Consider the following 25367-nt stretch of genomic DNA (forward strand, 5'->3'; position numbering starts at 1 on the left):
GTATTTTCATATATTAGTTGTATTTTGGAAAGAGCTCAGCTATTTAAGCACGTACCGAGCAAGTTCTTCCGTGACCGTGCTCCTCTGTGGCGAGGTTCACGAGTCGTTCGCTCTCATGCAAATAATAAAATAAAAAAAGCTGACGAGAAGGAAGAAATCCGCCAGTGAACGTTGCACCAGGAAGTGGCCGCAGTAGCTGTAGAAGCTCCCGGCGGGCGCGGTTCCTCATTCTGCTGCTGCTGCTGAAGCTGCCTGGCGCTCCAATGCGGCCGAGATAACGGGACCGGCGCGTCTCCGCATCCGACAGGTAGCTCACGGCCAGCAAATCGTGCAAAGATGCGTTACTGACGGCTTTATATATAAAAAAAATATATATATATATATATAAAGCATCGTTGCGTATTTTTAAACCAACAGTGCCACGTTTTACCAGCGCGTTTGGCCAGTTTATCACTTTTAATGCGGACAACGTGGTCCCTGGTGCGTGGACAAGTTGTCCTTTGCCGTCGGAAACGTCAGAAATGTACACGTTTAGTCGCGGGTCCGAGGAGGAAGTTTGGTGCCGCCGCAGCCCACATGACCGTAGAATAATCAGACCGGAGCGCAGCTTCCTGGCGCCCAGCTAATAATACCGAGAACAACCCAAAAAAAACGACATATATTCCAGACTTTTTACTTCCAGTCTGCCGTGAAAATACGTTTTTTTTCTTGTTCTTATGGATTTACTGCGATTGCTTCAGGGGGGTTTTCCACAAAGCTCGATTTCATCTCCACGCTTCTGCCAAGTAGTGTTAATAATTACAGAAAGTGGACCAGAAGAAGCAGGAGTGTACAAAGTTTCTTCACAACAGAATGTAGGAAGTGTGACCATTTGGAGGGAGGAAAACACACACAGCAGTTACACCATATGCTGAAAAGTATTTTTTTTTATATTGACTTAATCATATAATCAAACATTTTACATGAAGACACATTACAGCACGTTTTTATAGGAGGGCTTTTTCTTTTTTGTTTTTTGATCGACTTGGCCCAACACCAGATCCCGTTTCACCCCGAGTGTCAGATGGAAGGTCATTAATTAACCGGAAAAATGTCCTTGTTCCCCTTACATCCTCAGATGGTTTTTACGGCACGACGGGATCAGCACCAGCCGGATAATCTGTGATTAATTCTGAGGTGCATTTTGTAGATTTGTCTGAGCCAGTGAAAGTAAAAAAAAAAAGAGGTATAAGTTCTTCACTTTCTTAGTGGTTCTACATTGATGCAAACTTACATTTAGTCTTTACAGAATTTGGCATGTTTTTTTTTTTCTTTTTTTAAGTTTTTAGTTTTGTGTTCTAAGAGAACAATGGGGTGTAAAAAGTCCAAGCTTGACCAGAACAATGGTGTGCTGGATCTGAAGATGCACCAGCCATCACGCACCAACCCGACTGTTTATGTGAAAGACCCAACATCCAGAAATGCACAAACTACGGTGAGAAGTGAGAACAGTGAGGGTGAAGATCTTTACCTACAGATGCTGCATTTGTAACGCTTTCGAGAAAGTAAAAATTAAATGATTGATTAAATCAGTTTGATAATATAACTGCATGGTTTGTCTCATGTTTTATTGAATTGTTATAATTTAAAAACATTTTTTTTTACCTAGAACAACTTTACTCCAGGCGGTTTACTACCTGGTCAGATGTTTCAGAAAATGGAAGGTGGGTTGGACCTGATGCTACTTGTCGTAGTGTTGTAGTGCATCTCTTGTGCCTCTGGACACAACGTGCTGTGTTTATTCCCACAGAGCAGAAGGATTCAGATAAAATAGTCCTCGCCTTGTACCCATACGACGGGATGCAGCCCGAGGACCTGGGATTTAAGAAGGGAGAGAGAATGCAAGTTCTTGAGGAGTAAGTTTGCACTATTAGTAGTCATTATTCAGCCTTGACATGGACCATGATGAGGCAATTATTTATTTATTTGTTTATTTATTTATGCTAGGCATGGGGAATGGTGGAAAGCACGATCATTAGCAACCGGGAAAGAGGGCTACATCCCATCCAATTACGTAGCAGAGGCCGACACCATGGAGACAGAAGAGTACGTTCACAATGTGCCACTTATTCAGCAGTAATATTTAACACACTTGTGTGTAATGCTTATGCCTTCAAAATGTCACCTACATGAACAACTTCAGAAGTTGTTCATGAGCGCACAACCACACATCTGTCTTTGTTTGCTGGGTGTAGAAGAGTATATTACTTTTTTGTCACCTCACCGTATTGTGCAGCTACATCCCTTAAATGCAGATAAAAACTGATAAATTCAACATTTCTTAAGGTAGCCTATACTATTTGACTATTTAGAACTTCATTCTGTGATTGTGTGAGAGGAATTCCCTCTGACCAAGACTCTTTAACTACCATTCCACCTCTTTGACCCTGTTTTACTGCTCGCAAGCATCTGTTACCTGGCCGACTGTGGGCTGAAGGCTGTTGCCTAGCAACATCTGGTTGTGGCCAGACCTCACAGGTTACGTTTAAGACTTACGTTGTATGCCAAAGTCCCTCACTAGACCTGTTTTTGTTATGAACAGTAATCTGTGGTGCTGTAATAAGTCTGGGTTGCGCTCCCCTCCGTCGCTTTAAATATTTGTTCTTCCATCATGAAATGCACGAAAGGACCGTACAAAGTATCTTTTGATGAGAAAAATAAAAACTAGGCTATTGGGGGGGTTCCTATATGTGCATTTGTAATAAATGTCCCCTTTCCTTCCCAAAACCTAGATGGTTTTTTAAGGACATCTCAAGAAAGGATGCGGAGCGGCAACTCCTGGCCCCAGCGAACAAACCGGGAGCGTACCTCATCCGCGAGAGTGAAACATCTAAGGGTACGTTTTTTTCAGACATGTGTTGCGGCCGTTCGGGTTAAGGCCCAAGAAGAAAACACCAGCAGTTCCTTCCTTTCTTCCTTAATTTGAAGGTCCATGATGGATAGCATCTTTTAGCACCCCCGCTAATGACTTATGTTTGAATGAGGGACGCTTTAAAGCTCATGATTGCTGTTGTGTTTATCTGAACAGGAAGTTATTCCCTGTCTATCAGAGATACGGACGCCAAGGGCATCGATGCCGTCAAGCATTATAAGATTCGTTCTCTGGACAACGGCGGCTACTACATCTCCCCTAAAATTACATTCCCTAACATCGAGAGCATGATAAAACATTACCACAGTAAGACCTGTTTTAACACCAATCGCCATCTGTTCAACTGAACCTTTCAGGGCTTTGCTCACGATCAGTGATGCTGGTTTTCTCCCTCTGCAGAACAACCGGATGGCCTGTGTCGAAAGCTGGAGAAGCCCTGTGATAAACCCAAAGCCCAGAAGCCATGGGATAAAGATGCCTGGGAGATCTCCAAGGATTCCATCAAGATGGTGAAGAAACTGGGAGCCGGACAGTTTGGGGAAGTCTGGATGGGTAAGGACTCGTAGCCGTCTCACGAGTGCATTGCGGACATGAAGTTTCTGTCTCACCGGCTGTAGAACAATAGAACCGCAGCGGGTTGGGGGTGGACAGGTGTATTCAAATGCTGCTCTTCCGGCAGAGAGTGGGCCGCGCCGCCATGAATGGCCACATTATGAGTCGGCTTGATGGGGCAGGTGCCCGCAACCATATCCTGCCGATCTGTAGAGGAAATAGGTCCGCGCCTGACACCATATTTGCATTAGATTGCAGTCTTGTTCACGTGTCCCCGCCCCACCGCCCTCTCCCGCCGACAGGAGGTGTTGAATTGCAGGAAACTCTCTGGATTTGTGCGAGTACACAAATGCGTTGAGGCCGGGCACTCGCGCTCAAGATGTTTTCTTTGGCCTCCTCCGGACCCCCTTGTGTTCCGAGACGAATGCGAGTTCGGAGGAATCGCAGGGACTCCTGGTCTCCTGAGCGGATGCTTCCTGCCATTCAGTTTCCTCTGACTTGTTATGTCTCGGTAGAAATGTCCTCCTCCCTGCCAGACATGTGGCCAGTGGAGAACTGGATGGCCACTCTCATATTGCGGTGAAAACAGTGATATGCGAAACTTTTTCCAGAGCCCGGCAGACCACGGTGTTAAAAATCCATCGGCCAGAGTGGAGCCACAAGGAAATGAGGACTAATAAAGGAAGAGCTGGAAATTGGACCTTCTGGTCACTGGGACACTTTGGAGTCTTTCAATGCTGACCCCACTCTAGGAACTGCTGCCTCATCACCATTTCATCATTTCTGGGAAACGGTGCTCAGCACAAGCAAAAGGAACTTCAGGTCTGGCCGCATCCGAAAGCTGAAAAAGAGAAGTTGCAGTTTCTTGTGGTTATAATAGCCCTTCGAAACCACAGCCGCTCTTCTTGTCCTTTTAAATGCTTCTTACAGTCTTCGTCATTCTCACCAAAAACAGACAACAAATATAAGATTACTTGAATGTTCGATTATAGTTTTCAATTATTGTTCAGCGGGTGGGGGAACCTCTATTTAATTCTGAGTCTCATAAGCGTGAAGGCGCCTTACTTCTGGCCCGTAGTGCCAGGCGGATGTGAAATTGTTGAGAATGAGACTGTTGGGTTCCTGTCTGCCTGCAGCCTTCTACAACAATACCACAAAGGTGGCAGTGAAGACGCTGAAACCTGGGACGATGTCACCTGAGGCTTTCATGGAAGAGGCCAACCTGATGAAGACTCTGCAGCACGAGCGTCTGGTGCGGCTTTATGCAGTGGTCACCAAAATCGAGCCCATCTACATCATCACAGAGTTCATGGCTAATGGTGAGTTCACAACTGCAGGCCTTTTTTATTTACATAATATATACCATATTCTCTATAAATAAATACATCTGGACTAGAAGGGACAATGCAGGTAATAGCACAGAACATAAAGAGTGTTCTTGGAGTGTATGTATAGTAATGTATAGTTTATATTCATGTACATATTGCTTGTTATGTTTTTGTTTTACAGGAAGCTTATTAGATTTCTTAAAAAGTCAGGCTGCCAGCAAACTCCAGTTACCTAAACTTATAGACTTCTCAGCTCAGGTAAAAAAATATTTTGGTGTGGGAAAAAATATATCATGATGTCACATTTTCCAGTGGTTCCACAAAATGAGGAAGCATAATTTCTTTATGAAAATTGCCAAAAAAACCACACTTTGTCCGCTGAGTGTGAAGTATTTAAAACAAAGTATTGTGTATTCTCCTTAGAGTTGTATAATATACCCTTAATAAAATGTCAAGCAATTTTCCTGTTTTAAAACATGGTCATCATCACATTTTCTTCACAGATCGCTGAGGGCATGGCGTACATTGAGAAAAAGAACTATATACACCGGGACCTTAGAGCAGCCAATGTCCTGGTGTCGGAAAGCCTTCTTTGTAAAATAGCAGATTTTGGCCTGGCCAGAGTCATTGAAGATGACCAGTACACGGCCAGAGAAGGTGGGTGAGGCTTTTCTTTGTTTAATGACTTAAAACATTTGAACAATAATCTACAACATATCTGTATTCTGTGAATTTCAACATGTTTTATTTAAATGCTTCAGGAGCAAAGTTCCCAATCAAGTGGACAGCACCAGAAGCAATAAACTATGGATCCTTTACTATCAAGTCTGACATGTGGTCCTTTGGTGTCCTCCTCTATGAAATCATTACATTTGGAAAAATACCATATCCAGGTGAGTCAATAATCAACAAAATAGATATTTAAAAAATATCAAACTAATTAGACATCAAACGAATTAGACATTATTAATGAACATGTCTTACACCAAAACACTGTTGACTACTACTGCGTTAATATTATAGAGCAGCGCCATCTGCTGGAATTGATTGCTATTGCGAAAGTATATTTTTCTTTACTATTTACTATTACTGTACTATTTACTGTTTACTACTCAAGTTACTAACAAACTTAGTGTCTGGTTGCTACCACGAATTAATGAACAACAAAACAAACAAAAGGACTGGTGAATTAATAAGGATACAATTGCTGATCTCTGTTTTTTACCAGGTATGAGCAATGGAGAGGTCATGACCTCAGTGCAGAGGGGCTATCGCATGCCCCGTCCAGAGCCCTGCCCTGCTGAGCTCTATGAGATCATGACGAGCTGCTGGAAGGACAAGCCAGAGGACCGTCCCACATTTGACTACATGCAGAGTGTGCTCGATGATTTCTATACAGCCACGGAGGGACAGTACCAGCAGCAGCCTTAGAGAGGGTGTGACTGAGCTGGGTTTCTTTGTCCATCTTTTCATTCAGGGCTGATTATTTTGTGAAACCAAAAAGAACAAATACTTTTTTTTTTTTTTCTGAGAATGACCTGCTATGAAGGTGTCAAGAGGCTTCCCAACTTGTGGCTTGATCAATTTATGCAAGCTGAATTGTTCATTTTTGCTTCAAATTGAAGTTTTCATCTGACTTTATAGGTTAATTTTTCCACAGTAATGTGTAGTGTGATCCGTGAAGCTTGCCAAAAAAATTGTTGTACATTTAGGCATTACATTGATACCGCTGCCCACCCACCTGAGCAGCTATGAGTAGGTTGCAGTAATATAATCCTTTTGTAGCAGAGTCTAACAAATACTGTATGAATGAGCTCAAGGTTTTGTTACGATGCTTGATGAGTCTGATTGAGTTTGGCTGTATATGTAAATAAACAAGCATAAATTATATTATATAGGGCAGGAGTGAGTCAAATATGCTGTATTATTTGAATTAAATGAACCTATTTCATTTTAGTACTGAGCTATAAACATGAATAATATTAACCTAGCATCTATTGATTTCCTTTTCATTTAGTTATCTTTCTACTGACAACCAGGACATGTAGAAATAATTCCAGAAACTGTAAATTATGTGCAATAATTATTTTGGTTAATTCATAGTCTTAATGGAAATGACTGGGCTTTGAATAATTTAGAAATTGACTGTTACTTTTCTATACTTGTTAAGAATTTGTATGTATTATTCGTTGATCAGAGAATGTTTTGCTGTTTATACTAATAAACGTGAATAATTAATCATTCACGTTGTTACAATAGTGTTATATGGGTAAATATATTGGTACGTTGCTGATACATTGTTGCAAATCCTTATGGTACAAAGAGGCAGGAAAATAAACATTGCGCACCATCTATAGCAAGGCGCGACTTAAAATATCTAATATCCATTAATTACTTTATTCAATGTTTGGTGTATCCTGTACAGCTGCGGCCACATTCGCCACGGAGCGCCGCGGTGTCACGTGACCGGTCAAACATGGCCGCGCCCATAACGCAGCGGGAGGCGTGTCAGAATAGAGGGCTTTTAATGTAATGAAGTAGTCGGCGCTCCACTGTGTTGGTCATTTCAACATCCGCTTTGCCCATTAGGGAAGGAAAATCTGCGCGGTCGTTTTCGAGATCCCGCCACCATGAGCAAGGACAACCAGATTCTGTAAGTTGTGTGTTCGGAGCTGTGTGTGGATGTCGGGGTGTCCCTTTGTACCCGTTTACACAAGCTAGGCGGGGTAGTTATGTCACTTTATCCTGGCCGGTATACGTCAGCACTTCACAATGGCATCGTTTTATATAAAAACTATTGCTAGAAACAGGTATTCTGTTATGGGCTAATTGCTATGCATAGCTAGCACGCTATTACTTGGCGTCTGCCAAGTAATATAAAATAAAATAAAAGTATTATAAAACAAGGGCGCACATTTATTTTTGTACTAAGGGTTAAATTAGGGTTAAGTTTTAAATTAATTGTTTTTGTTTCTTTTGGATTAAACTGGCGAAATGTGATGTTCAAAACTGCTTTATTTCATTCCGAAATCGTCTCCTGATATGTATCTCGGTGTATCAGGTCAGCACAGGCACCCTAAAGGCTGAAGGAACCGTTAGGTTCCAGAGAGGCCTTATCTCCGCTGCTCACCTGCTGGCCAGCGTCTGTGCTGATGGTCTTGATAGTCGAATGGGAGGGGTCTTGCTCTTTTGTCATTTTACCGAATTCTTTTGACCAACTCTTCTTATAACAAGGCCCATTATTTAATAGAATGAATAGTATGCTGCTTTGCTGTTTTATCCAAAACCATGCTGTTCCACAGGCCAAAGGACTTCCCTGAGCTCAGAAATGACACTTTCCTGCGTGCAGCACGTGGTGAAGAAGTTCAGCATGTCCCAGTCTGGTGCATGAGACAAGCCGGCCGTTATCTGCCGGGTAAAGCGCTATTTATTTATGCCAGAAAGGGTCTGAATTTTATTCAACAAAGTCATAAGAATAAACGTCAGTCTGCATTATCTTTAATGTACAGAGTTCAGAGAGTCCCGAGCGGGAAAAGACTTCTTTGAAACGTGCCGTTCTCCCGAGGCTTGCTGCGAGCTCACTCTCCAGGTCTGTAATGTCACCCCTAAACCCCAATGATCTCACATTTAAATGCCGTGCAAGCTCACATTTGAACATTATTGTTCTTTTTCCAGCCATTGCGACGCTTTCCATTGGATGCGGCCATTATTTTCTCTGACATCCTAGTTGTCCCTCAGGTAAAGGGAACTGGACATGAGCTGAAGCCTCCATTCTAATGTCTGGTCAAATATAGACAGAAATATAACAAACACTATTCAAACATGTAGAGCAAGCATTCTCTCATAGCTTCGGTCTGTGTGTGGTGCCAGGCCTTAGGTATGGATGTTCAGATGGTGGCAGGGAAGGGTCCCACATTCACAGAGCCTCTGAAGGAGCCAGAGGACTTGCAGCGGCTTCGGACCAAAGTGGACGTGCCTGCTGAGCTGGGCTACGTCTTTAAAGCCATCACGCTCACTCGACACAGACTGGAGGGCAAGGTCCCCCTCATCGGGTTCACTGGAGCGCCCGTGAGACGACTTGGCACAGCACACACAAACACACGCATACTCACAGGATTAAAACTGATCTTTTCTCTAGTATGTTTTCCTGCAGATGGTTTTCCCAAAAATGCATCACATTTTTTAAGATTTAAGTCCTTTTACAGATTTGTGGGTGTAATTATGAAAGTTTTTCAAAAACTGGATTTTATTTATTAACCAACTATTATGCGAATGACGAACAATAGTCATTTGGTGTTGTCCTGCACAGTGGACCTTGATGGCCTACATGATTGAGGGCGGCGGTTCCACCACGTACTCCAAACCCAAGCGCTGGCTCTACCGTTACCCAGAAGCCAGCCACAGGTTACTGCAGCAGCTGACTGATGTGATTGTGGAGTATCTGATAGGTCAGGTGGCAGCAGGGGCCCAGGTAAGTCTTCATCCATTCATTAGTGCCCTATAAGGGCAGGTAGTGAAATTTAACAACACAGGCCCTGTGGAAAAAGTTTACCAAACTCAAGCTTCAGCTAGAAGTAGCCCGATTAAGTTGAACCCTCCGAGTCATGTCCTGTGTTTGAAAAATCACATTATCCTCATGACCCTGACACAATCATGTCTCCTTGTGCACCAAAATAAAGTGGTGTCACTGCTCCAAATAGCACTTTCTTAGAACGGGTGATTGAACGTGGGAACTGTAACCTACATACATGCACTCAAATGGGCATGCCATTTATATCAGTGATGAGTGGCGAGCCTTTTTTTCCTCTTGTGATGTTACAGGCCTTGCAGGTATTTGAGTCCCATGCTGGCTGCCTGGGGCCAGTGCAGTTTCAGGAGTTTGCCCTGCCATACCTCAGAGACATCGCCAAGAAGGTGAAGGAGCGGCTGAAAGAGTCAGGCTTGGACAATGTGCCCATGGTACGACGACGTCCAAGTACATTTATTCTGCTGGCATTGTCTTGCCAAGCATGAAATTTAAGCTCAAATAATACAACCTCTCCTTAAAGGGATAGTCTGGGGTTATCAGAGTATTGGGTTTCTATGTATGCGAGTTAGATTACAAACAAGGTCAGCATTAATGTTTGTTAAGATAAGATAACCGACCCTGTATGTAGACTAGAAGCAGGTTGGAGACATCAACAGATTCCACATTGCACCAGCAGATGGCAGTTTAAGAGTTTCTATTCCACAGGTTAAGGTCCAAACTCTGTTATTGAGAGTCGGGTGTGACTCCGATCTTATCAATGATGGAGGAATTAACTAAGAAGTGAAGAGTTGGCCTGTGTCTGGATTGAGCTCATGACCCTTGTTTATCGTCTGCTTTAGATTGTGTTTGCAAAAGATGGCCATTATGCCCTTGAGGACCTGTCAGAGTCACATTATGAGGTGGTGGGTCTGGACTGGACCATTGACCCCAGCTCAGCACGGTAGTAAACTTTTCTGTCCATCAAATCAAAGTCTTTGCAATGTTCCTGAACAGCTGTCTCACCAAGGGGCATTAATTCTTTTTCCACTCGGGGAATGCAGGATGCTCACACTTGTTTTTTTCCATTGGGTTGTTTGTTACACAACCCTGCATTAGCTGAGAATTGTTTGTCTCCTTATCCCAGGGTGAGGACAGAGGGCAAAGTAAGTCTCCAAGGCAACATGGACCCCTGTGCTCTGTATGCTCCAAAGGTGAGAGCAAACGTATTTTAGACCAATAAGCATTTTTTTTTTCACCTGGAATATGTGTGGAGGCTCATTAGGGAATTAGCTAGATGTTCTGTCTCACACCAATCTAAGAGATCCCACCAGGGAAAATGGTGTTTTGAAAATGCTGCATTGTGGTTTCTAAAGAGGTCAGGTGACTGTCTGGGTCCTTTACATCTGATTGATCTTTGTGACTAAAAAAGCTAATTTGTAGCTAGTCCCCTTACCAATCTAATCACTGTTTGAGCATGTCTTATAAAACATCTTATATGATTCCTAATTGGTATAATTAATCATCTTATTATCTCATAATCAATTACTACATGTTTAATAACACAAGAGGGACTGACCACTCTTACTGCTCTTTTCGTTGCTTTAGGCGCGCATATCTGAGATTGTGAGGAAGATGCTGGAGGGTTTCGGCACACAGGGGTACATTGCCAACCTGGGGCATGGACTGTACCCTGACATGGACCCAGAAAATGTGGGTGCTTTCGTGGAGGCCGTCCACACCCACTCACGTCAGCTCCTTAATCTCCAATAAGATCCCAGCAGCCTTTATGCCATTTCTCAAAATATGAAACGCAATGAACCAGCCTTTCCTGCATCTGTATGGCTCCAGCAGAGCAGCTGCAGCTCTCTTCACACCCTTTCATTTCACTTAAATGAAACTCGAGCAATTATATTAATAAATAAATAAGAATTATATATAGTGATAGCATGAGAAAGAGGGGTTAAAGGTGAAAAGGTGCCCATGATGAAAAGGTGCAAAAAACACTGTACAACTGCTGAAGGTTTGGTCGGTAGTGTTAGTGACCTTATGCGTGAATATGTGACGCTGGATGTTATTTATACACGTAAATAAAGCACAATTCTTTTTAATGGGATTGGACTGGAGTTCATGTTGGAAATGATGTTCTGATCTGCACATGGGCAGTGCTCATATTTTCCCTTCATACAAACACTTCTGTTTTTGGTTTTTACTAACAAATGTGAACGGGTGGCGGAGTTTAATACTAGTATGACAAGAAATTGGATCATGTTATTACTGCTGTTGACCACAATTCAACCCCAAACCCTCCGTTGTTGCCCCTCCCAGTGCTATTGATGTCATTTCTATATATGGTGAATATTCGTTTGGGCCAGTGTGTGTTCATCTGGCCATGATGATTCTGCTAATTTTAGTGGATTTATGATGGGTGAAAAACAGAAGACAATGAATATTATCGTCAAAGTTTGGAACAATGTGAGCAGTTCCACCTATTCTTCTACTTTCAATAAAATCCATTCACTAATGGAAATGCACTAGAGCATTTCTCTTCAATCACAAATATGTTAATTTAATTCCATCGGATGTAAAAGTAGTGGTAATGCCAGATTTGAGAGAGTTAAGAAGGAATTGCTGCTGTGATCATTTTCATCTCTGATGCCTTTGTGGAAGAGGAACTGCGAGGTTAATCCCAACTGGGGTGTCTCCCCCTGAAGCGAACATAAGCACCAGTAATAACCAAATCTCCAAATCCAGTTGTTTTTGTGGGTGGTGCTTTTATTTATTTGTGTACTGGAATGATGTGAGCAGAATTTTGCACAAACAAGGAATGCTGGGTGGGAAAACCATTGTTCCTAGTTACTCAGGACAGGTTGTGAATACGTTTTAATGGGCAGGATTAGTCATACACCTCTGGTTTGGTGGGAACTGAGATCATGCCTCTCAGTTTATTTGGCAGTTGGAGTGAAAAATGTGTTACTAGTTAGACCGGGGCCTGTTTTCCATGTGAAAATTTGGTTGATCCAGGATCTGTTTACGGTAATTCCGCCTACGGTACAAGGGTTCAAATAAAATGAAAACAAGAAAAAACTTTTACTGCATATAAATCGTAAATCCAGTGGTAAAGCAAAGAATGAAATTAAATTCACATTACCCACGTTTGGCTGATCTTATTGTTGCTGATGACCGTTCCAACGATTCTTAATAACCCAGGGATGTGCAATGGCACTGAATTGTCAACAGTTTAATCCAGATAAACCATTAATCCACACATCAGGTCGTGCAGCATCCCACATTGTCTCCTCCACCTCTGACTGTTTCATCTTACCCATCTTGAGAGCTGGCATAAGCCATCAAACATCTCTCTAATCTGTTTGTTGATTAATGCAGCTATTTTGTCCTATGCCTGTTAGCCTCCGCCGAACACGCGTCTGTGTGTGGGTGAGGCGAGGGCCTCCTGCTTTCGGTGAAATCTGCGCTATGTGTTTCCTCCAGGGCCCTCAGGCATTATTTTTAATTGCAACAATGAATCTACACTGTACAAGAAAGAAAGAAAAAAAAATGAAGTCCCCACGGCCTCCTTTTAAAAGCTACCAGTGGGATGGAAGCAGGGGGAGTTTTGTGTGTGTATGTGTGTGTGTGTGTGTGGTGGGGGGCAGGTTCAGGCTCAATCTTTCAGCAGATCAGCAGGCCTGAAAATCCAATCTGCTGTTGGAGACAGCAGGCTATACATCATTTGTCAGGGCCTGGCACCATCAGTGCTTTATCAGATGGGAGTGGATGGGGAGGGTCTGCGCCTGTGATTGATCTGAAATATTAACACAGGCTGATGGAGGAACGTCTCGATTGGGCGGTGGTGTCCATGCCACCTCCTCTCTCAAACTGGTGGTCAGACGTGGTGGTTAAAAATAAACATGTCAACAACACCAGGAGAGACAGAGACCACCAAACAAAACGCTGGGGCCTAATGGACCACACAGAGAAAAAGCAAGAGGTACAGCAGAATCAGTCTTGAGCTTTTCTTTTAACTCGTAGTTAATTGTTTTCTTATCCAATCTTCAGATGATCCCCCATTTTACTTACGTATGTTCCCAAAATGAGTGAGTCCGCAGCAGGGTTGATTCAACGTTAATTAACCTTAGCTATATGTGTTATTTCATCCGTGTCATGGAGGATGTGTTGGGACAGGATTCGTAAATTAAAAAAAGTTCTAGAAAGTCCCTGTAACTACTGATTGTAAGTGCAAATAGGATGAAGAGTGGCAACATTAGCTTTAGCATTACATTTAATCCATTCTCAGTTGAACGCTGAACGTTTACAAGCTCGGCATGCCTGCACCTACATTTTCAGGATAACCGCTGAACTCATGAGTGATGCGCTCATACCAGAGGGAGGAGGAGGAGGGAACCATCCGCCCAGTCTTCATCTTCTCAGCCTCCCTCATCTCCCCTCCCTCAGCACTACCAATTACACCAGGAAGGCAGCAGAGGGGGGGCGGTGTAGCAGAACAAAGCTCTTCAAATCAGGTCCCTGAAGAACCTCACGTCTGAAGACACTGACAGTGCAGGCCGGCCCTGTTTTTTTTTTTTTTTTTTTTTGCTCCTCCTTTCCTTGCGTGCCAAGCTGTCAAGTGAAGGCAGTGGACGGAAGTCTCTCCGAACAGAGCTGGACTCCAGCGGCGATGAATAAAACTCGGCTGTCAGAAGGGGCTGAGGAGCACAGGGCAGCGTTGATGCCCGTACACGTTCACCCACAAACAAATTCATCTCTCTCTCTCTCACACTCACGATCTGCTTTCCGTCTCTCACACCTGCACAATGCTGTCTCTACTTCTGTCACACACACACAACCAACACACTCTCTCTTTTATGGTTTCTCACTCACACTTCTCCAATGTGTGCAGTTTCTCTCACATTTATCATGGTCTCTCTGTCACACACACACACACACTCAAAAGTGTGTTCTTTCTCCATCTTCCCCATCCTCACACACACTCCATGTTCTCCCTGACACACATACTCACACTGTGTTCTTTCTGTATTCCTCACACACACACACACTTGACGTGCTCTTGCTCCGTCTCACCTCCTCCACTCTTCTCCTCAACCTTCATCTGACAGCTGCAGCCGAGGCAGGAAACACAAAGCAAGGTGAGAAAGCCAATTACTCTCCGTCTCTCCCCCTCTCCACATGTCACTGCAGTTAAATCACCAGCGGCGCGCTCTTCCTCCTGCGCCCAACAGCAGTGCTGGCCAGCCCTGCTCCAGCAGACAATACCCATCAGCCCCCTGGCCTGACAAGCCCATTCTCCCTTTACACCCCCTCCTTCAGAGTCGGACATGGGGGCCAACGCAGCCGCCCCGACACGCGACGAAGAGGCAATGTTGTATGAACGGCTCCTCACCGGATAAACAGAAAGGTGCTGTTTGTTTGTTTGTTTGTTTGGACCACGCCCCAGAGACCACCGTGCCTGTCAACTGCATTACAACCCCGGGCCATCACCCTGACAGGCCGCCATGCTGGCTGCTGCAGTCACAGATTATACCCCACTGTAGGAAATGTGTGGGTGGGGGTCATAAATGATGAGGATTATGAAAAGGTTTGTATGAATCTTTTTTTTTTCCCCCTACCAAACATTCCTCACCATCCAGTTATAATCTGTATTCAATAACGAAATATTTTATTCCAGCAAAGAACGCCGCAGTAGTCAATGTCACTTAGAGCCCCAGTTTTGAGAAAACAATGAATACAGGAGAGGTTATGAGGATTATTTTCTATCACCAGATATGATCCAATTTGTATTAATGAAGCAAAATAAAAAAAAAACAAGGGATTCCTTTCATCAAAATATTTCAGTATCATGTTGGGACGGGGAATATTTTATAATATTTTAACTGTTGATCCATATAGCTATATTAGTCAGGAGGCAATCACGTGTTTCACACTTTATTCATAGAAAAGCACTGAAATTCCAACACAAATCATATAAAATGGTAGTAGCATTACATAAATAGTAATAAATTTTTGTTTATAGACATTAGCTCAAGAGGTTGCACAGACAAAAAGTGTTGATGAACTTACTTTTGTGGCAACAAATACTGGATACCTTTTTTATTTCTTACAATTCAGTAGCACAAAGAGGCAAATACTTTCCCTTAAATAAAAAAAAAAAAAAAATTAAAAAGGAGAAGAAGAGGGAAGAAGGGGGGAAAAAATTAAATATAGATGAACTAGTGAACAATCTCTACCAGCGATTATAATGGTTTCCTTCTAAAAATCTAGGGACGGGTTTAAACACTGGTACAGTTAACACATATAGACACTTAGAGAATAGGAGAAGGGAACTGGGAAAGCTGGTTATTTATTTATTTATTTTAGTCTTTGCAATGCCATTGGACCAACTAATTCAGCTACAGAAAAAAAATGCTTGCTTGGTTGTACAGAACAGGCAACACTAGATTCTGCAGTAATAGGTGTTAAAAAGGCAAGACTTCCCGACCACCACCACCATCTGCCCGCCTGGTTACTCCCACTGAACATTAAGATTTGGATTATGGTGGGTGGTTAAGAAATCTGTTTTTACTTGGTCCATCTAGATGCTTAAAGCTACCATGACTGAGGGCACTGCTGACTGTTTGAAACCCAACTATAAGAAAAATTATGAAAGGATAGAAAAACACTTGAAAAACCAAACTGAAGAAAAATGTAGCAAAATGACTCCTATTTGGTCCACACAGATGAGTCAGTTGAAAACAGAGAAATGTGTCAGGGTTTGGGAGACGTAGCAAAGATGCCCTCTTCACACCTCAAAATTATAAGAAGGGGGGGGGGAAACACCCTCTATACCTCTACTGTGCATTCATAGGGAGGGAAATATACATGATGATGGAAGGGCCACAGCTCACCAACAGAGAGAACCGACACCCCAAGAGGTATGGGGCAACGGCACCATTTCTCCAGCACTAAAGTCCTGAAATACGCACACACAAACACACGCACACACAGTTGCTTTGAGAGAAGACAATAAGGCTTAAGCTTGAAGTAAGGAGTCGTATGTAGCTCTACTGAAGGCAACATCCAGTCACGGTTTGCTGTGCCTGTCTGCCGGGGTTTGAAAACAGCTCCTCTCTCACACCAACATTAGAAAATCCCCTGGACACAATGGAGACTGTGTGTGTCGGTGTGTGCCTGGAGAATGTGTGCTCGCCTGTGTGTGCAGGAGAGGGGGGATACCATTAGGTGTCTGCATAGTCTATTCATTTCCGTGTGTACCTGCTGATCTGCTCCTTTCTTCAAATCTATGAAAAAACATGCTTCCTCTTGCAAAATACACAGCAAAAAAAAAAAAGAAGAAGAAATAAAAGCCATAAACGAAGAAAGAAAATAAAAATAAATAAAATAAAAATCAAAGTGTACACTGGGGCACCTGAGAATTTTTTTCTTGAAGTCTTTCCTCTTACTGTTGTCACATTCCCAGCCCACAACCAATTCAAGTATCTAAAAAAAATATTGAATTAAAAAAAAAAAAAAGAAGTAAAATAAAACAAAAACCATACAGTCATCATAAATAATTATAACTTTACAATTTTTGAATTGACACTTTCATATTTACAATATCTTAAATGCTTCTGCTACTACTTTTTTTTTGTTTTCTTTCTTTAAGTGATTCCCTGAGAAACGGAGTTGAGCATCTCTTTTCTCTCAATTTCTTTTGCTTCTTTTCTCTCCACTCATCCCATATTCCTTCAGTTTAAACATGGCAGAGTGCACTCTGGTTATTTCAACCATCTTTGTGGTGATCACGGAATGTGGACATTTAAATAGTTATCAGCATTAAAATATACATGTGTGTATAAATATATAACACACACACAAATAAAAATCCCATTTTCTATTGTCTGTTAATAATCTGTTTTGTCAAATCTCTTTTCTTTAACGGTCAGTCCAGTTAAGTTGTCAATTAAGTGTCAATAAATTTCTTAGTGGAATACAGCTAAATAATTGCTAATTGAGAGGCCGAGATGTTGGGACAGGACTTGCTGAAGTGCTTGAACATCTTTGCTACACCATTTTCTAAGCCATTTCTCTTGGTAGGGAAATACAATAAAAATTAGAACAAAAAAAATGAAAAAACTAAATTCTGGTGCCAAGTTCGGGTGTAGTAGGCCCTGTCCCCTGCTTTGCTTTGTTACTCTCCAATGCATAATGTCAAATAATCCAAAAGCCAACAGCACTCACTTCCAAGAAAAAAATTTAACTTCAAAACAAAAAAATTAGGGTTGAATTTCTCTCGTGAAAACCTGAATGTAACCCAGACTATGAAGCGATGGTGGCTTCATAGATGGGCCTGGAGTGGAGAGCTATGAAGCTTTACACTGGAATCCCCCTACTCATGTCAAGCAACCGTTTTTTTTTTTTTCCTCCATTCTGTAGTTTTTTTGTCTTTACAAAATAAAGTACCTTTTGTTGATGTCAGAAAAAAAAAAAAAAAAAAAAAAAAAAAAAGGACACAAGACAACCTGACCTGAAAGAATAAATAAAAGAGAAGGTGGGTCGGAGTGGGTCGGAGTTTGAGGCTTGGCGGAGTCTCGGTGTGGGAAATCTTGAAAGCGAGCGCTTCAGTGGACTTGGGTAGTAGAGGTGCACCACTCCCACGTCCATACGTTCCTTTTCTCCGTACTGGTGCAGAGGTTAAAGCTGATCCTTGAAATACGATCGAGGTATAACACTGTTTTGAGAGTGTTTAAGGAATGACTTTTTTTCTTTCTTTCTTTTTTTGAGTTCAAAGCTCCTTCAAAACCATCCCTGACCACAGCGATGGAAGATTTCCCCGGCTCAAAACATTCCCCACTTTTCATTTGGTTTTTTCTTTATGTGCCACTTCTACATTTTTCAAAAGAACAATAAATCCATTTCTCACCGCATCAGTGAACAGAAAAAAATTTTTTTTCCTTCTCCACAGGTTCTACCTGATAAAATAACTGAACAGTGGTCGCTCACACACTCACACACAACAAAAACATAAAAATAAACAAATAAAATGCTAAAACTAAATAAAAGGAAAAAAATGTAAAAGTTGTTTAAATAAATGACGTGTGAAATAGAAAAAAAAAAAAAAAAACCTCAACCGAAGCGTTCCCGCACCAGCATCATCAGTTTCTTCTTGCCTTTGTAGATTTGTTTAAGATTGTCTATGAACTGAGCAAACTGGATGTGGCCGTCCTGCGCCAGGAGGAAGGTCTCGCGTGCCTTGCTGAGGAACTCGATAAACTCGCCGTAATGGCGCGGGCTGATGTGCGTGAGCCGTGAGTGCGTGGTGTTAATGTAGGCGCTGATTGTGGCGTCCAGCAGTTGCCGCAGCGGCGCCTTGTCTGTGGACATCAGCTTCCCAGAGTTCCTGCGTCCAGGAATGCCCGCCAGGCCCGGGGCGGTCATTGTGCACCGCCTCAGGATGTCAGAGAGCACAGTGGCGCAGTGCACACTTTTCACCACCAGGGGGATTATGGCAGCAAGCTCGTTCTTGCCCAGCGAGTGGCTGAGGGCGCAGGCCCACAACACGTCGTTGATGGCGGGGTGCGTGTCCTGGTTGTAGGCCAGGTTGAGGTGCGCCATGGCGAGCGAAGCCAGCTTGAAAGCCCGTAGTGGGTAGCCACGATGCTCCATGTAGCGGGCGATGGTGAACAGCTGAGAGTAGGTCATGCCCGTAGATGCTGCATCAATGACGATCTGGTAGGCCGTTTCGAAGGCCACATGGTCCTTCTCACAAAGGGTAAGTGCCGAAAGGGCACAGTTCTGTGGGTCCTTCATGGCGCATTGCAGAGCCAGGGTCCGGGCGCAGCTGGCAAGTTCCTCACGCTGAGGGTAGTCCAGGCTCAAGCGCAGCACCGTATTGTGGGACATGACTGTGGCCGCCACAATGCTTGTGGCCTCGGTGGGTGTAAATAGGGTGTACCAGCCCTGCAGAATGCTCACCAGTGCACGCAGACCTACAGTGTGACCACACACATACACAATTAGATTAATTTTCACTTTCAATCACTTTGTCTTCTATGTTCTGTCTACATGGGAGAGGTTTTGAAGTAAGAATTTCATTGTGCTCTGTACGCTGTACTTTGTACAAATGACAATAAACTTCAACCTCAACCTCACTTCTGGACTCAATCCCCCCAGAATTTGCAATTTGCATATTGGCTTCACTTGAATACTTGCAATATTGAGGTGTAAAGCAGTCGCAAAAGCATTTCACTGCATATCATACCATGTATGACTGTGTACGTGACAAATAAAATTTAAATTTGAATTATCATTCACAACTAAACTCGAGTTATTAAAATGCAGTTATTAAAATTTCTCCCCATAATTTTGGGTATCCATGTCTTTCCACTGACAGACTCATACTCACCGACTTCAGTGGCGCAGGTGACCAACCAGCGCACCATCTCCCTGCGTCTCCAGTTGAGGGTGGACAGAGTCATTCTCATCACCTGCAAACACACACAGAGGGTAAAGCTTTTGTACCAACACATTGTCACATACAACAGTGGCTCACAAAAGCCCCAAACAGGTCACAGTGAAGTAATGTTCCCCACCTGCAGACCAAGCTCCAGAGCGACATTGAGCAGGGTGATGTCTGGAGGACTGTCGGCGGGGGTGGCAATCTTAAAGGCATCCTGAGCCAGCTTGAAGATGAGTGATGAGGAGTGGATGTTCTTCTGGATGGCCTCCAGTACTGTCCTCAGCCTCAACATGTCACCTATAATAGTACAGTAACACAAATCACATTACATTAAAATACTACAATGTATATTTCTTTTTATTTCTTACTTTCCTACTATTATTTATAAATACTGTGCTTATGATGACGGTGGTGGTTTTGCGTGAGCAAGAGCAACTGAGACAGCCTTGATGAGAGGCCAGAGAGTCTGTGACATGAACTGATGAATTCAAAGCTTTACTTATAAAACAAAAGAACACGCCTGTTTCTCTATCTTATTGTAAAACCTTCTCTTCTGATAAAAGACTTCTGAGACTAGGTCACATAGATTTGTTCTCAGACTAATCCACAATTCTTTCACTACGGGGATGTTCCATTTTGCACATGAATAAAAACTTCATATTACAGTATTATTATTTTTAAACTCAGACTAATGTACAAAATATTTTTTTTGCTAACACAATTTAAGCAACAATTACAAAAACATGTAGTGTTATATCTGTGGTCTAGACGAGAAGTCTATTGTATTATCTCATCTTGAAACTTACTGTAGGTACTATGCGTGTGCCTGTGGTTTGTTACCTTTAGCTGCAGTGAGCATGGTAGAAGCCAGCTCACACTGCTGGGACTCCAGATGACCAAGGGTAAACCAGCGAGGGTAGCGGCTGGGTACGATAGAGATGCCATGGTGAGGATGGCCCACATCACCTGATGGAGCTGTGGACTCTAATACAGGAAGCCTGAAGAAGACACACACAACACAGGAAAACGCATGGGTCAGTCTCTTAGCTAATATTTCTGTCACTCTATAAAAGAACACACTATAGAGACAATGCTTAAAAAAAAAAAAAAACTATCGCTAAATGACTCTTCAAATGCTAGATGATGCTAATATGATATGACATAACACTAAGTGTGCAAGTTAATGATTGCCTAATTCAATGGAAAGATAACGTTTGGGATCAGGGTTTACCTCATGGCACGCAGTGCCAGTTTATAAGCCAGGTCAGCATCATGGGGCAGGAGTGCAGTGAACAGGTACTTCGCAAAGGTGTGCATGGGCACACTCTCCCTATGAATGACCTCACCCAGACCGCTGAATGGACCACCTAGTACGAGCAGAAACACACATATCTGCATTAGCCCAAACTACTCTGTAAAAGGCTTTAGCCTTATGCTGAAGTAATCATTGGCATATTCAAACACAGGAACCATTTTGTGCTGACAAACAGAACACCAAAGAATCTTCAAAGAATGCTGCAGAGTTCCCTTACAAAGCAGAAATATTTTTGGCACTCAAATAAGGTCTTATCTTACAAGGGTGAGAGAATAGGCACCCAGACCTTTCACCTTGGGCAAAGCATAAAAACCGAATTCAGATAAAATGAAGATGTGGCATGAAAAGATGGCAAGGGGCCGTACCTTCCAGCAGGAGGATGGCCTGCTTGCGGAGCGTCTGCACCAGCACTTCGTCCAGCTCCATCTCCTGAAGCTTGGACACAATCTGCTCCTCGTTGCGACACACCTTGTCTTGAGCGTACAGACCCTCTGGCATCAGCCGCTGCTGCCCCATGCCCATCAGCGCCACCTCCAGTGCCAGGGCCAGGTACGACTCGCTGCCGTCAGGGCACCCCCACACCGGCACGTGCTGGTAGACTGGTGGCTTGGGCTCACCTGAATCTGTTGAGATAAGGAAGGAGCCATTTCAGAACACAGGAATGGGGCTGTAATACTTTCATGAGCATTTAATAGGAAATCTGCTGAGCCAAGATGGCTCCAATCCCTGGGTATAAATCCACATAGAAATTGCCACAAAATGTGCCAAACTGTATCAAAATGAGTCCTTCCTGCTACTCAGAAGCTCACCGATCTCTCTTCTGTTACTTGTTGCTGAGAGGATATGAAAAGACAAGGCCACACAGAGTATTCTGCGGACAAGGCGGCCCCTCCGAATTCAACATGGGCTCAAGTTGTACAACGCTGAGGGCAACGAGACTGCAGAGGAGGTGAAGAAAAACAGCACCATCTGTGGCCCTCAGCACTCAGATCATATGAAATCCCTCTGGCAAATGATCTCCACTCACCAATCCGGTTTATTACAGCAGGGTGGGGGTGGGAGGGTGGGGTTTCAGAGCCTCCCCATTAGCATATGACAAAAAAAAAAAAAAAAAAAAAAGCCAAGGGGGCAAATCAGCCCTGGCTGACCCTGGCTTTAATGCCGAGCTGATAACATGTCCTCCGGGTGCGCTAGATAATGTCCAACTGACTGTGTTTTTCTATATCATTGTATGTTTCTGAGTGTGTGTGTGGGTAGGACCTATTCAAACTGGCCTGTACCAACTGGTGTTTACAGTGTAAACATGGCAGAGCAGGTCAGAGCTGGGAGCTCATTCACACTCTTTTGTTTCACTAGTTTTCTTCCCCCTCACCCACCCCCACCGTTTAGGTACTACCATTCAGCTTCTGCTGTGTAACGCTGTATGACCTCAGACCTGCTCTGATTGGAGGAGAGCACCCAATCACGACAGCATAACAGCTGTTTCCAGCTGTGCAGCAGTCAAACAAAAGAGACTGTTCAGAGGACAAACACACACACAGGTGTACATACACACATATCTACACACCATTCAAGCATGGGCAGAGAAAAGACAACATAACACACTAGACACAATGCCAAACCGATCCCAACACAGAAGAGTAGACATAATACAAGCACATGCACGCACAAACACACACACACAAACCTCACTCATTCTTTTCCTCTAAATCCCAATCACCGTACCACTCGCCAGCATTGTTCCAGTGCACAAAGCCTCCCTGTGGGTACCCCACAATAGGAATACAATTCCCAGCCTGCACAGGGTTGGTTCTGTGAGGGGATGTATGGAACGCAAACGGTGATTGATTTTATACATTTACGCCACTGTGTGGGCAGTCTGACCTTTCTTCTACAATAGCACCCCCCTTTGCTCTTTCCACAGCTACAGCAATAGGGCTTTTGTACGGATGCAGGGAACCTTAGAGCTTTGTGGTCTCAAATGCCAGCGGTTGAAAGAGTGTCAGGACTCACTGGTTCCATAGGAGACGTAGTAACACTTTCTTTACATGGGCCCACATGCAGCTTCACAGCCAGAAGCTTCCATAAGAATGAACCGGAGGAGTTGATTCAGATGGATGCCCAAATACTGGCAACCTGATTTTCTAAGATCTCCTACTTGCAATTGGCCAATTACTGGATTCATTGCTCGATGTCTGCTATGGTACAATATCCTCTATCAAGCCACGGGTGGCTGGACCACACATGGCCCTTCTGATGCATGACAAGTCAGCTGACTACTTTTGTCTCCCCCTCAATTTACCTCCAGTATCCATGGCACTGTCGTCCTCCACTCGACAGGTCTCTGTGAGGGTGGCAAACAAGCAGCCAATGGGGTCAAGAGGATGGCCCACCCAGCCCTCCAGGTTAGTAGTAGTGGTCATTCCCCTCTGGAGCAGCTCTGTGGAGAGAGATCGAGTGTAAGAATCATGTCACGCAGGTTAAGACAAACAAGACTCCAGATCATATGTGTACACAAGTATACACATATAATCTGCCCAATGAGGGAACATCCCATAAAACCCCTAAAGTAATTAATGCTTGGCCTTCTAAATGACATTGCATTTCACAAGCGCTTCACTTTTCCACACACACATCAAAAGAATGCTGCGCTGCATTCCCAGCCTGAAAAGGTCCCTTGTTATGAAGCAGATAAGGTGAGGCTCCTTGGCTTTTCATAGTCTAACAATGACTCCATTGTGAGATCTTGGCTCATGCAGGCACTATGCCACGATGTGAAGATAAAGCCCGGTAAGAGTGCGCGTGTGTGTGAGGGTGTTACCTTTTTTTTGGTGCTTGTAAATGTCCAACTGCCTGTGCTGCTGCAACCGCAACGTGTTGATGATGGCCACGGCCAGTCGCAGAGCTTCACGTGGGTAACCATGGGAACGCAGGGCGTCCACCCGTGCACATGCTGTCGGTACGTGGTCTGGGGGGTAGAGGTAACTTGACATAAGACTCCCAGACACAAACATTGTGATTGCATATTCTAAAAGCACCTAAGTACACTCCCAACTTTTTTTAAATGACAGCTTGTATTCAGTCATGAAAAAAAGCTTAAGAGTGTGTTAGCGTGCGTGTTAGCATGTATGTCAGCATGATTTTGCATGTGTTCGTCTGATATGAACTCGGTGGTTAACTCTTACCCAGCCACAGCGGCAGGCCCTGCGGGTTGAACAGCAGACTCTCCCCCTCTCTCTGATAGGCCGGCGACACATAGAAGTCACTGCTGATAATGCGCTGCAGGTGGCTGTCCTGCCAGTGCAGGTCACAAGCCTCGACGGCCCGAGTGAAGACAGTCCGCCGCGGCCGCCCGAGAGAGTCTGACGACACAGCACAGCAGAAACTCATTACATGGGACACTAAGACACAAAGCCCTCTATGTTCTTTAGGAAAGAGAAATGTGGGGTAAGGGTTACAATCAGGTAAAGGTTCATATGAGGGCGAGGTTTATGTATATATGAGATTAGGGTTACGTCTAAGGTCTAAAGGGGTCAAAGGTTAACAGGATTGGTTTTGTGCAGGGTTGGTCTATAGCAGGTTCAGGGTCAGGCTTAAGGGTCTGTGGGTCTTTAAAAGGAAATAAATGGTTACGTCTGGACTAAAATGTAGCATCACAACAGTTGCAAAGACCAGACTAATTTATTTTATGAAATGAAACTCAAACAAAAGCCCATAAAAGCTAACCCAGACAAAACATTATCACACAGGTCATTGTTAAGTTAATGCTAATGTTACAGCATACACATAATACATAACTCAAGTTGAATTCAAGTATGGACAGGTCTATAACTGGTTCCAGGCCCTGGATGAGGACCAACCGAGTTCTGTGCTGTGTGAATGTGCCAGGGACCGGTTAAAGGTTTTGAAATAAAATATTATGTGGGTAAATCACTTACCTTGTGCCATGTTGCTCTGTGGCAGGGCATTTGTGATGTTAGGCAGTTCGCTTCCATAGTTGCCGTCCTCCAGAGGGCAGGTGTCCATATCACTCCACTTCTTCAGCTGCTTCAGCCAACCACTTTTCTCATCGCTCTTACAGTGGGGGTTCAGCACGATGCACACCCACAATGCACCTGGAGGAGACACACACAGGGTGTCAGATTTATGAGGGCATATGGAGTTTTTTTTTTTTTGTTGAAGAGCAAACATATGCTCCTGGTCTCTCAACTCTTTAGCAATACAAGGCAGATGAGAAAACAGCATAATTTGATGTTCTTTAATCTAAGAGCCTGACAGAAAAAAAGGTTCAAGGCTTCTTTTTA

The 25367-nt window shown here is 43.5% G+C and overlaps 3 protein-coding genes across 3 annotated transcripts in view; 2 read left to right on the top strand and 1 right to left on the bottom strand.

The window, feature by feature from the left end:
• The first annotated feature begins 150 nt into the window (after positions 1 to 150).
• Positions 151 to 7033, top strand: lyn (LYN proto-oncogene, Src family tyrosine kinase). The gene is made up of 14 exons (XM_028977282.1): positions 151 to 307; positions 1118 to 1225; positions 1322 to 1474; positions 1649 to 1703; positions 1790 to 1895; positions 1987 to 2085; positions 2772 to 2875; positions 3068 to 3217; positions 3311 to 3463; positions 4600 to 4782; positions 4973 to 5049; positions 5295 to 5448; positions 5553 to 5684; positions 6020 to 7033. Exons 3-14 carry the CDS (start codon positions 1349 to 1351, stop codon positions 6220 to 6222), a joined length of 1542 nt encoding a protein of 513 aa, XP_028833115.1. The 5' UTR covers positions 151 to 307; positions 1118 to 1225; positions 1322 to 1348; the 3' UTR covers positions 6223 to 7033.
• Positions 7034 to 7265: 232 nt separating this feature from the next.
• urod (uroporphyrinogen decarboxylase) lies at positions 7266 to 11406 on the top strand. Its single transcript, XM_028977460.1, has 10 exons — positions 7266 to 7444; positions 8094 to 8206; positions 8301 to 8380; positions 8467 to 8529; positions 8662 to 8859; positions 9101 to 9262; positions 9613 to 9750; positions 10159 to 10259; positions 10443 to 10509; positions 10904 to 11406. The coding sequence occupies exons 1-10, from the start codon at positions 7422 to 7424 to the stop codon at positions 11066 to 11068; spliced, it is 1110 nt and encodes a 369-aa protein (XP_028833293.1). The 5' UTR covers positions 7266 to 7421; the 3' UTR covers positions 11069 to 11406.
• Positions 11407 to 15224: 3818 nt separating this feature from the next.
• Positions 15225 to 25367, bottom strand: part of zswim5 (zinc finger, SWIM-type containing 5) — a 38129-nt gene continuing 27986 nt past the window's right edge. Inside the window, exons 5-14 of the mRNA XM_028978246.1 lie at positions 25002 to 25178; positions 24249 to 24425; positions 23885 to 24031; positions 23366 to 23503; positions 21429 to 21686; positions 20980 to 21115; positions 20589 to 20746; positions 19882 to 20045; positions 19695 to 19776; positions 15225 to 19278 (exon numbers count right to left, since the gene is read on the bottom strand). Of these exons, the coding sequence (XP_028834079.1) occupies positions 18416 to 19278; positions 19695 to 19776; positions 19882 to 20045; positions 20589 to 20746; positions 20980 to 21115; positions 21429 to 21686; positions 23366 to 23503; positions 23885 to 24031; positions 24249 to 24425; positions 25002 to 25178 (2300 nt within the window). The 3' untranslated portion in view covers positions 15225 to 18415. The remainder of the gene's footprint in view (positions 19279 to 19694; positions 19777 to 19881; positions 20046 to 20588; positions 20747 to 20979; positions 21116 to 21428; positions 21687 to 23365; positions 23504 to 23884; positions 24032 to 24248; positions 24426 to 25001; positions 25179 to 25367) is intronic.

Source organism: Denticeps clupeoides, chromosome 4 (genome assembly GCF_900700375.1).
Source record: "Denticeps clupeoides chromosome 4, fDenClu1.1, whole genome shotgun sequence".
In the NCBI taxonomy this organism is placed as follows: domain Eukaryota; kingdom Metazoa; phylum Chordata; class Actinopteri; order Clupeiformes; family Denticipitidae; genus Denticeps; species Denticeps clupeoides.